General features: G+C 36.0%; 1 protein-coding gene across 1 annotated transcript in view; it reads left to right on the top strand.

The window, feature by feature from the left end:
• LOC5571986 (transcription factor SOX-8) overlaps window positions 1–17,601 on the top strand; it is a 119,190-nt gene extending 101,589 nt beyond the window's left edge. Inside the window, exon 3 of the mRNA XM_021855992.1 lies at window positions 15,544–17,601. Within this exon, the coding sequence (XP_021711684.1) occupies window positions 15,544–16,885 (1,342 nt within the window). The 3' untranslated portion in view covers window positions 16,886–17,601. The remainder of the gene's footprint in view (window positions 1–15,543) is intronic.
• Window positions 17,602–19,788: the final 2,187 nt, after the last annotated feature.

The following is a 19,788-nucleotide window of genomic DNA, read 5'->3' as shown; positions in this document are numbered from 1 at the left end:
CGTTCGATCGTCATTTCGAGAAGCCCAGCAACCCGAATAAAAAATACAATACAAAAACAATATAACGTATTGGAACAGTACCATTCAATATATTGGAAATACAATACAGTATATTGTGAAATGACAATACAATTACAGTACAATATATTGTTTTGAACAGTTCAATGTATGGTATATGAGATTTTTGCAATATAATGAATGGGTGGTTAAGTATCGTAACAATACAATCTAGATATTTTCTCATACATAAATTTTGAAAATACAATACGATATATTGTTCATGTATTGTCTTGATTAGCAATTCGTGTATTGTTGTACAATACAAAATTGTTTTTCAATTAGTGGTGAAAAGTATAGAATTTGTATTTTGTATGGATTGTCCCCCAACTTACCGGATATTCGTGCCAAAAGTAGCAAAATAATTTTAACTTTATAGAAGTAAAGATATTTATCATGGTTGCATTCGTCGTTACAGCTAATGTCAAGTGACTTCCAAATAACTACTTATTTTTATTTTTGAATATTTTTCAGCCAACATTTCTTGCTTTCTGAACTTGTTTTGTTTAATTCTTTCGGCAAAGCAACATAGAAAAAAGCAAGAGTTGTTTTACGCGAAAATAGGAATTTGACCAAAATTGTAAGGTATAAAACCAATTAAAAACAATACAGTGTTTTGTTACAATAAATTATATTGTTTTTGAATTGTATATCCAAACAAGAATAATGTTGCTTCGACATTCAATTACAATACGCTGTATTGTATCCAATACGTTATATTGTACATTAATGGTTTATTCCATTCACTGAATGATACGTTTTTATCCGGGAAGCGGGTACAGTTTTCGCATAAGCAAAATGTTCTGGCCTTTTTTTCCGATTTTCGAGAAGATCAGCAAGTGGATACGATTTTCGTACCGCCCTATCGCAGGAGTGGGGATTTGTTTTTTCCCGGGTTTTGAACAGTTTCGTAGTAATTCGCATAAATAATACTATATAGTTAACGGTGGAATAGTTCGACGACATCGTTTTGACGACCAGCTACAAGGATAAAGAAAACCGGTGAGATCTTTTCATGATGAATTGTATTATTTGATTATATTTCCAATGTTTCATGCATTTTGGGTTGGGTGGGACCATCAGGGCACCCGATTGAAGCGAGATGGATAGGAAGAGTGAAACTGTCAACTTCCTATTGCCAACATTTCGTGGAAAAAGGGCGGGCTCTTCTTCCCATCTATTGGGTCTTTCTGACAAGCAAGGGCTTGATTGTACGACTGTTTGTGTGAACTTACTTTTGGAAGGAGATTCTTTTTCCCTTGCGGGTTTCGCGTAAGTGTCTTTGCTTACGGGTCCGCCATTCGTTTTTGGCCCTTCAGTCAGGAGTATGATTGAATACAAATAGTCATACAATCTTGGACAAATTGTTTTGTTAGAACAGGCCATTGCTACCGGTGGATACCTTGCTACAATAGATGGCAGCTTATATCATCATCATCAATGACCATTATGCCAAACGACTTTATGCCAAACGGCTTTATGCCAAACGACTTTATGCCAAATGACCTACCACCAAGCTAGAAATGTTTTTCCAATCAAATTTTTTATAGAACTTTAAAACTGTCTAAACAACGCGTTGCAACGTTGAGTTTCACTACCAGATCACCATTTCCGTCTACCATTACTAACCTTAATCTCCATCCCAGTTCACGACTGAAATGATAAACTTTATGCCATAAAACATAGACTGGAAGAGTAACTCTCGCGCGGTTTTCGAAAAGTTCAAAAGCCACTGTCCCTAATTGTGCATCGCGCTGGCTCTAAGCTCACTGCATCAAACACAAATCTTATCATCAAAGGCATTCAAGCTGTCACAAATATTGCAAACCCAACCTCGAAACAAACTCACCGGATCCAACTTTCAGCAGAATATTCCATCGTCTCAAAATCGTTCGAATGATGTGCGTGCCGACGATCCTTGGGTTATGTACGATCCTTAGTGATAGCATTGCTGCATAATCGATGGCTGGCACATCACATCCCACACTAAACAAATTTGAATTAACACGAACTACTTTCAAAATTACAAAGAATAATTGGTTTTCGAAAATAAAACTTTAAAAATCTCAGAAAATTGACGGAGCAGAAAATGTTTGCTTCCGTTTTCTGCCATCGCTTACTACGATCTCCAAACTGACTTAACCACGAATCAAAACAAAACACTACTTGAGTCGATTATACGCTGGTACAAAAACGTCGCAAGTAACTGAACAAAACGGCTTATAATTTTGTCATAAAATTTATGTGGGAAATAAAAGAAACTACCTAGTTTTTGAATGCGAGCTGATTGTATGCAAAATTTATGCGATGTACACGGCGAAAAAAAATTAAAAAGTTGATTAATTTTAAAACAGTTTTAAAAGATAGGTTGTGATTCTTCTTAATTAGTTTTCTCAATACCTTATGGAAGTGACTTACGTCGATTTGAAAAAGTAATCGAGATTTGATCGGAATACTATAAGCCATTTTATGTGACGTTTCGAATCATATGGTTTCCTTTTGTTTACCAGCTTTGAAAGTTTCTGGCGGGCCGATTTATTTACGTTTCTTCTAGCGCTACATTTGGAAGGAGCATATTCATCAATGGCGCTGGTGGCAATGAAACAAAGTTTTTGATTTTCGCATGTAAAATTTAAATCAGTAGGCAGGGAAGATATTTTTCATCTACGTTACCTGAAATTCATGTAAACCTGGTAGAAACATGCGCTGAAAGAGACGGGGACGTCATTGCCAACAAAAATGTGACCAGCACCATTCACATATCATGCTAGTTTTTTGAACAACAACAATGAGCGGCCCGCCAGAAAACGTCATTCGAACGTCTCGTAAAATGACTTATAGTGTTGCAACAAGAGTAGGAGAGGACAACGTCTTTGTTGCTGCGTGTTGATTGAAAACTGATTTACTGAAATCAGCTGAAATTTGAACCAGAGGAAACTTTTAGAATGCTATTTAAGATACGAATGTGAGCTTGAAAATCTGACAACTTTTTTAAATGTGAACAGGTCTAATACAATACATGCAACTCGAGTAATATTTGGCATAGTCGCGCCGTTTCCGATGGACAACAGTCGATTTCAAGTTCAAAAGCAGAGTCCTGAGGAACGGTTTTCAGCTGATATTTGTTCAGGGCATTATCGGCCGCGGCACCAAAAAAAGAACAACTGATAAGTTTGAACAAGTTTTTCTTCTTCTTGCCGTTACATCTCTACTAGAACAGAGCCTGCTCATCAGTTAAAGTGTCCTAAAATTAAAAGTTTTATTTTATTTTCAAATTCAAATTATTTATTGAGCATAATTATTGCAATACATAGCCGCACTGCACTTTTAAGACTTTAATAAACTCAAAGCTCCTCTAAAAGGTTTTAAAAGTACCGCGAGTGTTGTTGTTGTTGCGTTTTTACTGATTGATTTAAATCTACTATTCAAAGAAATCTATCTAGATGATCAAGTACATACTTTATCGAATTCTTCTCAAATGTTGTAATAAAATCAAAGTTTTCTTTACACTATTAGACAAATTGTTATAAATGAGAGGTCCAATGAACGAAAATCTTCTACCTATCTCAGACGCAAAATTTGAGGCAACTAGAGTAACAAATGTATTTTGGACCCCATGGACCATTTACCAACAAATTTCCAAATCATTTGAAAAGATAGGATTGTTTTAAACTTGCATCAATCGTTTGTATATTGACAATATCTTTATTTTGACTAAGATTAATTCAATTTGATCGGTTTATTCATACAGTCCAGAAAAACACATATTTTTGATCGCAGTACCGTGCACCCCCGCTAATTTGAACGGTACCTCATGTAAACCATCGGGGTTCATTTTTAATTTGAACATCTAGTCACCCTAGAATCGTGTTTCTGGTAACCTCTTCCGCTTTTTTGTTTTGATTTTGCGTTCCGTTTCACAGCGTTCCATTTCACTTTACTCCGTTCCATGAGCTAAATGACGTTTGAACCATTTTTAAACTGAACGACGTGCAAATTAGCGGGGTACAAATTAAAAAGTGTTCAGATTAAATGTGGTCAAACCAACGGGGGTACCCGGTACGCAGTTGAGAAGAAATGTCATTTCAATTTTTGTAGGAAATTTCTTGACCCGTTCAGTCAACTAGTTTTTCTTTGCGAAACAGCATACTTGGCTTTCAGGTAGAGATAAATCGAAGCCAAACCTCAAGTTTTCAAGGGCACAAATCTAGAGAAACGAACATCTATTTGAGCTGAAAACTTAATCGATTGGTCAGTCGCTGGCGGTACCCAATCGATCAAGTTTTCAGCTCAAATAGATGTGCGGTTCTCCAGATTTGTGCTTTTGAAAATTCAATGTTTTAATGTTCTGCCTACTCGAGCAAAAAGCTTAGTACAGTCACCTCTCCACATCTCGATATCGAAGGGACCATCGAAATAGGGAGAAATCGAGACAAAGAACAAATGCTTAATGGATACTTGATTGAAAAACATTCCGTTAGGGTAAAAGCACCGGTTTTGGCCAGCCTAAGAGAAATTGTCAATAGAAATTAAATGGGAAGCCGTATTTATACACAAAATTTGTCAAATGCAAGCATTCAATCCATATTATGCGTGCAAAATATCAATGGGGGTGGGACATTTCGCATAAAGACGTTTCGCATAAGGACATTTCGCATACGGACGTTTGGCATAATGGACATTTGACATAATCAGAATTATATGCCTTCTTTCAAATGCTACCTGTTCTTATATGAAACTGCTTTATACGAAACGTCCTTATGCGAAACGTCTTTATGTGAAATGGGTCACACCCATATCAAAACTGAGCTATAACAATTTTTTCGATTTGATAATCCCTTTGGTCAATATAGGCCAACGGAACCAGTTTCGGCCAGAGATTTAACTTCGGTCCTAAATTGACCAATCGCATTGATTTCTTATGAGAGTGGCCAAATTAGGAGTACCCTTCCAAATTAGGTGTATGGGAGTTAAAATTATAAGAAAAATGCATTGTTTTTCTTATGTTTTGAATCAATATGGACGAGTAAATGAATGTAGCTCTACCATGTGAATGTGATCTACTGAACACAAAAGATTTCATTCTGATTGTACATAGCCAACGGTGTATAATCCCCTATGGCCAGTGTTGTTAAATGTCAAAATTTTGGTAAAATTTAAATGCTTATAGATCCCTTGCAAGCGAAATATCGCATCAGCAAATATTGGAAACCAATAGTAATTCGGAAATGGTCACCGGGAAAAACATTTTCCGATGACTCTTGACGTTAACTACGTCTTACGGCAACTGGGTGTCAATTGAAAATCTAAAATTTTGCGACCGTCACGAAATTATGTAAGATTTTGAACGCTAATAACTCAGTCATTTATCGATAGATTTTCAATATTTTCCCACCGATCGGTCGGAAATGTATACAACAATTTTCTCGATTGGAGAAAACTATTGATTATCGACCATAAACTATTGAAAATTGGGAAAATGTCGACCCGACTTTCTTACGCAACCAATCACGTGCAAGCAGTTTCCTACGCTTCTTTTGCGTTCCGCTTTGTACTATAAAAGGTGACCGATTCCTGCTTCTTCGCTCATTCTTCTTTTTGCCATCAGACTGTGAACACGTTCGGCGAGCAAGTCTCGAGTAGAGACGTTCCTATATTTCCGATATATCGGAATATCGATACTTTGCTTTCGATATTCGATATTTTGGTATCGATATGTCCTATTCAATATATCGGTGGTATCGATATTTCCTTCCGATATATCGTAAACCAATATTTAAAGAACAATTGTTGGGTTTTCACGTAATACAATTGATTTTTAAATAATTGAAAGCAGTTCTCATACCAATTGTTACATGATTCATATAAAAAAAAACTTTATTAATGTCCAAATCTATCAAAAATGCAAATTATATTCATGGAATTGTTTGCGAACCGTAGGAAACTAATCGTTACGTAACTAAGCGATACAAGAATTTTGCGCCCTCCAAATGTATCAAATGATATTGCAATATATCGATACTTTGATTCAATATATCGGTGGTATCGATACTTCGATTCGATAAACGTATCAAATCAAATATCGATATTTCGCAATATCGGAATGTCCCTAGCCCATCGTCATCGCCACCGCAAACCTCATCGGGCGAGGAGGATTTCCACCAGTGCACAATGGTCGGAAGAAAATGAAGTTTGGCCAAAACTAGTTTATCGCCATAATCGATGAAATATGTAATCTGAATGTGTTATTTGACCTTTTTATTGTTTCTGAAGGGGTAATTCACATATTACGTGACTTTTTTTTTTAAAAAGTTAATGTTTATTAAAAGTGTTATCAAACTGGGCTGAAAGCACAAATTTTGTTTGTATTTGACCAAGTTTGATCAAAATGTGTGGGGAACAGTGGTTAAATATATTTTAAATGAACTTATATATGTAAAATATTGAACTTACATATATATAATATTTAATTATATTATATTGAATTATTCAAATAGCTCTAAAAAAATTAAACGTTTTTCGTAAGATCTAAGGATGCTTGTTGATGTGCAATGTTCGAAATGGCGGCGACATGACGCAACAAGAGTTGTTTTTTATGTTCAAAATCATCGAAATTACTGAAGTGTAATATTGAGTAGTATTTAAACTTCGAATAATTTATTTTTAAACCCTTATGCTCGAAAAAAGTGTTGAACCATAAGCTTTCAGATAATGTGTAACTTTGGAGAAATATTGCATTCCAAAGTTATAAATTTTGTAATTTATTTTATAGTCACATTTTTATTTTTTTTTTTCAATCGATTTGCTGTCATAAAAGTCATAGAAATTAAAATTTTAGTTCATATGGAGCCCGACCATTGTGCAGTGCGCCGTCAAAATGTGTCCATGTTACGCGAATTCAACAATAGGGTCCTAAAGACCTGTCCCGATTTTAGTGCCAAACGCTTAAGTTTAGGCCAAAAACACGTGTTTACTCAATTTTCTAATGTTTTCCGTTGGTTTAAGTCCTAAAAACATTTATTTCAGATTTTGTCACACCCCTTGGAATAAACTCAAAATTTTGGGTGCATTTTGTTTTCCCTGTCCCTTCCGAAATGTCAGATAGGAACAACCTCAGTGTTAAAACTAAAACCCCTGTGGTGTTTTTGTCGACTAAGCGAACGTCAAACATGATCTCAAGTGTCAAGGTTCATTTATGGACCCAATTTTCAAATTAAAGTTTAAATATGATATAGCCGTTATTTGAGCGGGAAAAAATGTTAAAGTAGTTGGAGTAACATGCCCTTTGGGGTTGTTAAATAAAAACAAGATTTTATTAAAAATTTTAGGACCCAATTCAATCGGCCCTTTTTATGACGCTTCCGAGGACGCTGCTGCCGTGCCGTTGGGATGAATGCTCAACATTTCACAACGATTGTAGAGTGGCATTTCAAACAGCGTTTTGATTTCCCGTATTTTATGGGAAAACTTCGATTACAAAAGTTAAAACATGTAACAAAATTGCACAGTCTAGTAGACGACATTGAAGGCAGCCTTACAATTGAGGTCAAAATACGCGTATCTGTCAAAGGATACACACTCTAGTGGAATTTAATGGTATAGTACTAAAATCAATTTTATAATCTATTTCAAATTGCACAATTGTAATAATTTTGGCAATTGTATAGCATAGCATATACTGTTAATGCTTATCAATAGTTAAGTATTGAATATTTAATACAAATCATTCATTTTCTCACGCAATAGCTTTTCTAAGATTTTCAAGTAATTCTCAGCCCAACACATCATTGGCACATACCCATTTCCCAGATTGGTCGATCAGAAAGAGAACAACACGAAAGGGAGGAGCATCATTTGCTATGCTAAGGTTATAAAACATGCTTTCTTCGTCGGATTCGGTTTCATTCCATTTTGGCTTTCGAGCTGGTAAGAGCTCCGAACCTGCTCAGCGAAGAGTACCTCGCTACCAGAAGCCTGCTGAGCTGTAGATTTTCAAGTTTCCAATCCAGCGTCTGGTTTGTGAAATCAGTGCGCTAACGCAAGATTTGTACAAGATGGCTGAAGAAAATCAGCCATAGCCGCCTGTAGAAGCGCTCATCGTCATCGCCACCGCAAACCTCATCGGGCGAGGAGGATTTCAGCCTGTGCGCCGTCAAAATGTGTCTGTGTTACTCGAATCTAACAATTCAATCGGCCCTTTTCAGGGCCAACAAATGTGTACTAAAGAGTTAATTGTGTAATATTTCCTAATACATACATACTTGCTATAATCACTTAATTCTTCTCGTAGCATCATACAATATCTGATATGTTATGAATAATTGCCAATATAGCGAAAATGACCACAGAAAATGACGACTTTTTCCCAAATTTCATTTTTAATTTATTTGATTTGGATGAAATTTTGCACATGCTTTCTTTATGCCCAAAAATGCCTTTTTGCATCATCGGTTCGCCATTTTGACTCAAGCCTTACTTTTGAGAAGGGCATAAGAAAAAATCCCTAATAATTTTCAAAAAATTATAACTTAGAAACGGTTTGTCCAATCAGTTTGGTGTCAAGATAGAGAAATCGTGGACAAAAAAGTTATGATTTTTTAAAAGAGGTGAATTTTTGAAACTGGTTATAATAAACTTTTTAAATGTTTTTCAACTCGATTTTATGAAAGTACGGGAAGGTATACAGGAAAATTAAGCTAACTTTTATCGTTTTAAAGACACAGCGATTTTAATACAAAACTATGATATAATTTTCAATTTTCGGTCATTTTCTAATGTTTTTCGAGGCTCATAAGCCTAGAAATGTGTTCATTGTCTGAAAGAGCAGATAATTTTTGACTAAAATGTTTGAAAAAATATTGATTTGGTAATTTTTCATGGTATGAGGCGAAATAAAAATGTGCCCTGTAAAAATGATTTGTTTGTTTTTTTAACGAAACACAACTTCAACATTCAGCATTGTGATATTTTGATATGTAATTATCAAGAAAATATGGAACAAAATGTTAAAAGTTAATAAATAACAAAATAACGAATATAAAGCAATCAATACGGGAAATGCATTTATATCAATTTAAGATAATGAAATATTTCCATTCGAAAACAAAAGCTTTATGAGTAGAGGAGTAACGTGCCCAGTTGTCTCACGCAAATATACCTGATGTTTTCTTAAAGTACAGCACGTTGGTATATTTTTGTGGTCGGACAGAAACGTACCTAATAGTTGATTCAAGTACTCATGTTGGTAGAAAATAGAGCTGATGCAGCAAAGACACAAGCAAATGATAATCAAGTGAAAAGTAAAAGATAGCTTAGAACAATGAAGTATAAAAGGGCTAGTCTAGCTAAAGAACGTGAACATCCCATCAAAAATGCCAAGGAATTATTTGATTGGGCTCAAAAGCAAAAGGAGAAGCAACTAACACAATTTGTCTTTTCTTATGCAACTACAACAGAGTATGAACATATCAAGGAGCAGCTTAATGAACAATATTAGAAAGCAATAACTATTCAGGAAACACAAAAATACCATTCATTTATTCTACTTTCCGTAGATAAAATAGAAATTAGGCAATTTTCAAACTGTAATGATAGTAAAAATTATGTAAACATCATGAAAAAGTAAGAAATCTGTATCAAAATAGGACGCTCCATCATTGTATAAGAACATGAAATAAAATGCTTTCAGAAAAAAAAATTCTTTATTTTATCAACTCGAAAAACATCCGAAAACAATCAAAAGTTGTGAATTTTCAGTGAATTTAATTTTAAAATCGCTGTATCTCGGAAACGGTAGCAATTAGCAAATTTTCTCACAAACCTTTTCTGTTGCAAATTTTGTGTACTTTCATAAAATCGAGTCAAAAAGCATTCAAAAAGTTTATTTAGACCATATTGAAAAATCAACTTTTTTTTTTAAAAAATCATAACTTTTTTGTCCATGATTTCTCCATCTTGACTCACTGTGCAAAAGACTCCATTTTTTGTCTACTTTAAAATAAAAAAAAAAAGATTTTCGAGAAAATGGATTTTTAAGCTTTATTTTCGACATAAAAAAATTACAACATTTTTTACAGTGCATATTTTTTCCAGATAGTTCCAACAATAACCTGAAACTTTGCGCAAGACACCAAACCGATCAGACGAATAGTTTCTGAGTTTTAATTTTTTGAAAACTGTTAAGGTTTTTTTTTCTTAAGCCTTCTCAAAAGTAACGCTAGGGTAAAAATGGCGAACCGATGATACAAATGGGCATTTTTGGGTATGAAGAAAGCATATGCCAAATTTCAGCCAAATAAAAAAATACAAAAGTGAACCGACATTTGAATTCAAATGGAACCGCTCCCCTATGTTGTGGGGCATACTGTCCATTTGTCATGGGGCATATTATACTGATGCTAGGGCATATTGTTCAGGCTCTTTTTGAAGTACCGTAAAACGGGGTAACTTTGATAGTTTTTTCGAAGAAAACTTGAATATTTATGCATGCTGTTTCAAATAATTTTAATTCATATTTTTAAAACAAGTACTGGTTTCCTAACTATCGATTCCAGTTGATAGATTTCCAATAGATATATTCTTAATGGATATATAATTTTTCATATAATCGAAAGTCGGTTTTCTGTTTTGGGGTAACTTTGATAATGGAGCATCACTCGAACAAAATTGAATGAATTACAGAACATTTGTAGGGCGTTGCATATCTTTAGGCGTTTAACGCTATATGGAAATTTCTAACTTAGATTACAAAAATGATCCCAGTTTGTAAAAATAGTATTCGCTAAGAGTTTTGAGACCGAATTCGAGTTCTACTATAACAAGGCTATCAAGTATAAGTGACAAATTCATTATGACTTCATCAAATAGTGATCGTAGAACAGATTGTTTGAGAGCATTTCAAAATTGCTAAAATCTTATAAATTTTCCATATTTGCATATAAATCCTCAAATGTACTTGATTCCAACGGAAATAGCTTTAACATGAAGTGTCATACTAATACTCTTTACTTTTGCATTCGTTTTGCTTAACAGATTAACAGGAACTTTGTTATTTCGTTTAGTATGTTGAGAGTCTCGCATTATCAAAGTTACCCGCATTATCAAAGTTACCCCGTTTTACGGTACGAGGTTTAGACGATTGAAAAAGATATGCTATTTTCAGTTGATTAAGTAAACTTTATGGAAAACCATGCATTTTTTAAACAGCCAGTAAGATAATAAGCCTATTGATGCGTTTTTTTTTTCATCAGAGATAGTATTTATGACAGATATATTTTCTTTTGTTTTTAAGGGGGGGGGGGGGCATATTATACCGGGTTACGTTATTTAATTAGCTTTTAAAAACAGCTGCGTAAAGCATCAAAATATTATTTTTGTCATAAAACGATCATTTTCGATAAAACGATTTGGCGGAACCTCTTATTAATTTTTTAGTTAATAAATCATATCTTTCATTCCAAGATTGGGAATTATGACTGTCCGAAAAAAAAAAAATTCTGGAACACCCTATAAATGTATATATTTGAAAAATATATGGTGGAATCGCGCTATTTCTGATGGACGGCTGTCGTTTTTAAGTTCAAAAGCATAGCCTTGAGTAACGGTTTTGAGCTGATACCTCCATCGTCGCCGATTTTTGAAATATTTACAAAAAAACAATATATATTTTCCGAAGTCTTGCGAAGCACTAAACCATTACGAGAACATGAAAATATCGTAGCATGTTCACAAAAGATGTGCCTTTTGGTAGAAGAATTTCCAATTGCTAGAGCCTAAGGAAAAATCAGTTTGATAAATTGAAATGTTATCACTTTCGATCCGATGCTTCAAATCCCGAATAGGGTTTTCTAGTATGGATGTGTACTTTACTTTAAGAACTGCAGTCAGATATTTTTCCATGATCATTGCTTCAATACTGAGAGAAAAACCTCAATACCATTCATTTTGCTCTTAAGATAGGTATTCTGAAATGAGAGGGCTCGCCGTTTAGTCGACCATGCTAAAATGATAACTACAACTACAGTACTACAAGATCATCATCCATGATCCATGCCCGGAAGGTTCTGTCATTCAATAATGTACTCAGCAGCATCGCTGCCTCCCAAGCAGTAACAATTAGCCGGAATCGCTTGTCAGTCAGTCTTCCGATGATAAGAGCCGTATTGAAACCGTTCAGTTCACAATGTTTACACATTCACCGTCGTTCTTTGACTTTTGCCATTTTTCGGTGATTGTTGTCCGCTGAAATGCGTTTAATGAGTCGTTAAATTTTGATTGAGTGAACCGAGAGGGGTCGCCGAGAGTCACATTTAAGTACGTTGCTTCCTGCCACCGTGCGTCGCGGCGTCGTTCTTTGTTATCATTGAATGTCAATAAAATAATGTAAATATAAACATTTAGAGCCCCATCCTGAGAAGTAACTTTTTTTTATAGATATAGAAGGGGAATCAGATTGTAATCGTCGCATGTTCCACCGCTGATTGGAGTGAAATCTACTTGCATAAATTCGATCAATAGAAGAGTGCACGTCACAAAAAAATATCATGCTCAATTTGACTGCTGGAATATTGTTTGCAAATTCACTGCAGGAATAGGCCTATTCACAAGACGTTTCAAATCAGCTGATCGGGAAGCTTTTTGACAGTCCCGTGTAAGCACGTTGTAAACAAATGTATAGACGGAGCTGAGCGGTTCCACAGAAAATGACGACTTTTTTCCCAAATTTCATTTTTATATTTTTTGATTTGGATGAAATTTTGCACATGCTTTCTTTATGCCCATAAATGGCTTTTTGCATCATCGGCTCGCCATTTTGACTCTAGCCTTACTTTTGAGAAGGGCCTAAGAAAAAAAATCCGTAAATAATTTTCAAAAAATTATAACTTAGAAACGGTTTGTCCGATCAGTTTGGTGCCTTCCGCAAAGTTTTAGGTTATTGTTGGGACTATCTGGAAAAAAATATACACTGTAAAAAAAATGTTGTAATTTTTTATATATCGAAAATAAAGCTTAAAAATCAATATTCTCAAAAATCGTATTTTTGATTTTTTTATATGTTTAAGTAGACAAAAAATGAAGTCTTTTGCACAGTGGGTCAAGATGGAGAAATCATAGACAAAAACGTTATGATTTTTTAAAAAAAGGTCGATTTTTCAATATGGTCTAAATAAACTTTTTGAATGCTTTTCGACCCGATTTTATGAAAGTACGCAAAATTTCCAACAAAAGAGGTATATGAGAAAATTTTGCTAATTGCTAACGAAACATTTGAAAAGTTTATTATGACCATTTTCAACAAATTCACCTTTTTTTTAAAAATCATAACTTTTTTGTCCATGATTTCTCCATCTTGACCCACCGTGCAAAAGACTTCATTTTTTGTCTACTTTAACATATAAAAAAATAAAAAAAAAAAAAATCAAAAATACTATTTTTGAGAAAATTGATTTTTAAGCTTTATTTTCGATATATAAAAATTACAACATATTTTTTACAATGTATATTTTTTTCCACATAGTCCCAACAATAACCTAAAACTTTGCGGAAGACTCCAAACTGATCGGACAAACCGTTTCTAAGTTATATTATAATGACCGAAAATTGAAAATCATATCATAATTTTGTATTAAAATCGCTGTATCTTTAAAACGGTAAAAGTTAGCCTGATTTTTCCGTATACCTTTTTTAATGTAAATTTTGCGTACTTTCATAAAATCGAGTTGAAAAATATTTAAAAAGTTTATTATTACCATTTTCAAAAATTCACATATTTTCAAAAAATCATAACTTTTTTGTCCATGATTGACCCACTGTGCAAAAGACTTCATTTTTTGTCTACTTTAACATATAAAAAAATAAAAAAAACAAAAATATGATTTTTAAGCTTTATTTTCGATATATAAAAATTTACAACATTTTTTTTACAGTGTATATTTTTTCCAGATAGTCCCAACAATAACCTAAATTTTTGCGGAAGGCACCAAACTGATCGGACAAACCGTTTCTAAGTTATAATTTTTTGAAAATTATTAAGGATTTTTTTCTTATGCCCTTCTCAAAAGTAAGGCTAGAGTCAAAATGGCGAGCCGATGATGCAAAAAGCCATTTTTGGGCATAAAGAAAGCATGTGCAAAATTTCATCCAAATTAAAAAATACAAAAGTAAACCGACATTCGAATTCAAATGGAACCGCTCAGCTGTCACATGAAAAGGCCTACTGTTGACATTTTTTATATGGAGTTTCGAGGTTATGTCAGGCGTTTAACGATCTATTAAGGAGAAATATAATCCAAATCCAAAGATGGCCGACATGTACTTTAACCTAGGACAGGACGTGACAGCTCAACTAAGACTACCCCGTTGTTTTTTAGTCGATAACCTTGACGATGCAAAAGCCAGTGCTACCAGAACCCTTTTTAGGCAAATCTTGTGAACAAATTAGAATACAAAGGCTCATATTTTGATAGTTTCTTGCATGTCTCATATATTTAATGCAATGGTAGACGCTAGCGTTTTTAAATATCAGGATTATTTTCAAAACCGACGTCATTTTTGGAGAAAATTGACACATTTTCCATTAATTTGCACTTAATTAAGTATTTTGAATTCATTTTAGCATTGTAGGAACACATGCGTTAAATTAACATCGAATATTATAAGATTTGAAACAAAAAGTTTTCATGAAAAATGTTCAAACTTTTGGTGAAAACATTATTTAATGAACTAGCAACACGGCCTGGCTAGCAACAAAGTGCCCTGTTGCAATTCAACTCAACGGTGTGAAAGTAGGCCTTTGCCAAAACGACCAATGAGGAGTGGTCTTTTTTGACAGGCAATTGGTTTCGTTTTTGTACTTCTACCTGACACGTCTTGTCTTAGACTTTAACTCGCGTTTTCAAAGGCATTAAACTTAGAAAATAATAAACCAACAAACTTATAATAACTAGCAACGAGACGTCACACTATCATCATTTTCCATCGACCACCGGTTGATTCGAATATATGGTAGGTGGTCAATAAGTATTTTGAATGCCAAAAGACAAAGTGAAAATATAATAGATCATACACACTAATTTTAATCCACGGGTAGTGCGGTTCACCTCATTCTCCCCATGGATATGTGTTATCAGCTGTGATCCCACAATAAGTGTAGCTTGGATTCCTTCGCTCAGCGAAATACCTCCCATTATTTACTCACGTGTTCTGTCCTCGGAGTTCCCTAGGTAATTCCTTCACGTTCATCAATCAACAATTGAAGAGGGGTGAACCGTATTAGCTTAAACCTTGCTTATTGCGTCCATTGCTTACCGTTCTCAGGTCAAGGCATCGGAAGTCGCTAGCAAATCCAGGTTTCCTTAATAGTAATAATTCACTTCCTGTGAGAACTTATCTTCATTAAGACTGTTCAAACTCTTATCGGTACATTTCGAAAACAGAGAACCAAACAGCTGTGCAAACATCTCAACGTATCATTCCCCCTCGTTTCAGGAATCTGGCCGCCGAAGACAAACTGCCCTTCATCGAGCAAGCGGAGAAGCTCCGGATGACGCACAAAAGCCAGCACCCGGACTACAAGTACCAACCGCGGCGGAAAAAGTCCAAAAAGTTTGGCAAGCACGGAAAGCACTGCTGTGACGAGGACTGCGAAGATTCTAACGGTTCTCCACCACCACCTCCGAAACCCCGTGCCAAAAAGGCCGCCGGTGCCGCTGCAAACAAATCGAAGGCGTCAAACCAGTCGAAGGCGGCTGCCACGACCGTGCTGAACACCAGTTACGATTTCACCAATCAGCAAACCATTATAAGAATTGCTCAGCCGACGGCCGATCTTCCGACGCCCTCGTCTTCGACTTCATCCGTCGAGCAATATCCGAGTTATTCGATGAAAACGGAAAGCGGAAACCGATTCTACGGAATTGGCCCATGTGAGATGGAGACACCTTGTAGTCCGCAGAGCCCTAGCGCAACGTCTATCCATTCCTCTACGGAAGACCATCCACTGACGCCACCAACCACGCCGTACACCGGACTGGCCAACGTCAAGTCCTTCTCACCACATTCCCGGTTGTCCAGCAACGACAGCCCCGTAGGCTACTTCAACCGCAATGACTACATCAACGGCGGAACGGCCACCGATTACCGCACTAGCGAACAGTGGAGCTACGCGGCCAACACACTTTCCGCTTCGTCTGCCTTCACATCACAGACATCCAGCAAAGACTTCTACCGCAACTTCCCGAACCAAATGCACCAGCTGCACGACTCCAACTCCATCTCATCCTACCATCTCGCTCCCGCCACGCTTCAATCCACTCTGTCCTCTTCCCCAATCCCGTCTCTCCCACCGGATTACTCCACGCTCACCTCAATCCCCAGCCAGAACTACCTGGTATCCCCCTTGGACCAGGACCAGGTCGACATCGAGCAGTACCTGGACAGCCAAGCCGTGGTCAAGAGATCCCTCACCGATTCGCTCCTCCATCACCATCATCCGCAACAGCAGTCCTCTCCATCGCCCCAAACGGCCGCGTCATCGCTGGATGTCCTCAGCTCTGATCCGACCATGGCAACCATGGCCATCGACCCTAGTGCCCAATCCTCGGTGTACTACGATTCGGTCGGGTCTTCATCGTCCCCATCGGTACCGGCGCAGCATCATTCGCCGCAGCATACGCACCATCACCACCTGGCGGCCCACCTGCACCATCCCCATCCGCATCATCTGCCGCCGGGACATCCGGGGCATCATCATCACCACCCCTCGATGGCGTCCCATCTGCCGTCGTACTACAGCAGCTGGGGCACCGGGAACTACGGGACCAATTCGTAATCTAGGCATATGGGAGGTTTTTGGAACGGAAGGGCGTTAGTCAATAGGTTTGCTTAGATCAGTAGGTTATCTCACTTTAAATGTTAAGGTTGAAGTGTTGAAAGGCTGGATGGATTATTGAAACTGACTTGTACACGAACACTTCAGAGGAATACGCATAATTTCCATTGGTTACTATTAATAAGTTGACTTCTGTTAAGGACGTTTCGCATAAAGGCTTTTGACATAATGGGTATTAGGGGCTTTCCTTACGCAAGTGGCAAAGTTTGCGGCTACGGAGTAAAACCATGCTGAAGGTGTCTGAATTCGACACATTTCTCATATGTGTCTATTCTTTTTTCGCCCTTTCTTATATGTGTGAAGCTTTATTTTTCATTACATTTGCATTTGAACTTCTGATTTCTAGGGGTTTCTCTACGTTCCTGTCCCAGATTTCTTTTATAAATTCCACCAGGGATTGATCCAAGTTTTTGAAATAGATTTCAAGGAGATTCAAAACTCATGCATAAAATCCTTCTTTTTCTGGTAATCAATAAGCATTTCTATTTTTCCTTAAGCCATTTAGAAAATCATCCAGCCTTCTGCGAAACGTTTTTATGAGGAACGTCTAAATCACAATTATTACAATTTGCCATAGGAAACATCAATAGTCTCAATTTTCATATTATCTTGAATCTCGAGCAGTGTCGTCAGATGACTCATTAAATCTTTTTTTCTATGAAATTCAAACAGCCATGTTATCGAAACCGCCAATTTATATCAAGATTACCAAATCCACTTCTTAGAATTTTCAAACCAACTCGCAACCCTAATCAAAGGAGTCGAGTGGTTGGAGTCCGCGGCTACAAAGCAAAGCCATGCTGAAGGTGTCTGGGTTCGATTCCCGGTCGGTCCAGGATCTTTTCGTAATGGAAATTTCCTAGACTTCTCAAAGCGCCACTCGATATACTAATGCGGAAATGGCAACTATGGCAAAGAAAGCTCTCAGTTAATAACTGTGGAAGTGCTCATAAGAACACTAAGCTGAGAAGCCGGCTCTATTCCAGTGAGGACGTAATGTCATAAAGAAGGAGAAGAAGAATAAGAAGCACCGTAGTCAAAATTGGTGTAAATGTTTAAATTGTGAAGAACTAGAATAATAGATTCCATAACTAGGCTAAGTTGCGCATAGGGAGATATTTTTATTTGAAAAGTTTTTCGATAAAAAATATTATTAGAATTTTCATTAGATTAGTATTCAAACCACTGTTTTTGGGGCTTTATCGACGAGCAGTAAATTAGATTTTGTCTTAAGGGGTAACATGTGAAGTTTGTAACTGCTCAAAGCGTTGTTTTTTGAGAGCTCCGTTTATTTAAACATATCGGAAATTGATTGATTGGAGTTCGTGACCGATTGGAATATAGTTTATGGCGAAGAGACCTATGCTAAATATAATTTTTATGTAACAATCTTGAATGAAACCTTAGGTTTAAGCAATAAATTATTTTGTCAGGATTTTCAATAAACAAAATTTGTAAAAGACATCACAAAGCTTTTTTAATCTTCTAAAAAGCTAACGCAGTTGGTGATCATATTGTTGATATTTTCATTCGCATATCCATCGGGCTTTTTCTAAATCTAATGTTATATCCGAACTGATGTCCATCCACAATAGTTAGAGTCTGTTAGAGTAATGATATAGAAAACAAAAGTAGGCCTTGTAAATGGTTCAAATGAAATTGCAACTAGTAGATCTTTTCAATGACTAATAAAGTGTGTGCACACCCGTGAAAAGGTTTTGATGTCACCTGCTTATAAGAGAAAAAAAAACGCTTTGAATATACTTAACCTAACTTAACCTAAACATATACAGTGCCTTACCGATTTTGGCAACAAGGCGTGATTTTTATGTTGCCAAATTGGGGATGTTGCCAAATTCGGGAATTTTTAAATGCTTATTTTTTTTAAAAAAGACACCAACACGTTAATGCTTCCAGTGGACGGTCATGTCCTTTGAAGGAAGCACCACACTAGACAACGGACTAGCATGCAACGCCCAGTGGCACAATCGGAAAATGTTCCTGACGAAAAGTTTTCGGACTGAAGCGGGAATCGAACCCAAACTTTTTGGCAGGATGCGGCTAAATGCTTGGTAACACTAACCACACGGCCACGAAGCCCACAATGTTTTTTCAATGTTTTTATCTCTAAAAGTATCAGAAAATGCATGGCAACTTTAACGAATGATGTAAACAATGTCTGGGAGCCTTCTTCAGTTCAGATTTTGACCCAAAAGTATAGACATCATGATTATATGTACCATCTGAAAAGTATACTTGCTGTACACAGTATAAGCGTAGTATTACTTTCAGTGGTCATTTGTGAGTGTTATAGAGTGCAAATGTGCAACTTTATAGCAAAACCATATTGAAAATATCAGATTTCGAATATCTTTCAAGTAGGATTTCCTGAATATAGAGTGCAATTTTGGTTACCACACGTCTTATGTAGTGAACAAAATTCTAAATTGAATAAAGTGGAAGTTCTTACCCATAACTATGCTAAAATCAATGTTATCACAATTTTAATGTAAGGTCAGGACTGAATAGAAAAAGAGTAGGTGAAAGATATCGATCAAATATGTACAGCAAGGCATCAAACATTATGGTCGTTTACTGAAATTTGGGAAATACTTTGTTGAGAGTAGCAAATGCATGATCAGAGAAATGGAAGGAATTTCTTGAAAAAAAAAAATATTAAAGAAGTATTTTGTGCTGGAATTGTTGAAGTAACATGAGGAGTAATTTTCGAATCAAATGTTGGTGAAAATTGTTGAAAGTTATGCAGCTGAAATTTTAAATTTCTAGAGTTTCTTTTCTCACAAGAATACCGTGAGATTTTATAACGATTTTTTGAAGAAACT

Source organism: Aedes aegypti, chromosome 1 (genome assembly GCF_002204515.2).
Source record: "Aedes aegypti strain LVP_AGWG chromosome 1, AaegL5.0 Primary Assembly, whole genome shotgun sequence".
Taxonomy (NCBI): Eukaryota; Metazoa; Arthropoda; class Insecta; order Diptera; family Culicidae; genus Aedes; species Aedes aegypti.
Note: the sequence above shows the minus strand (reverse complement) of the source record. Positions and strands in the feature narration are given on the sequence as shown.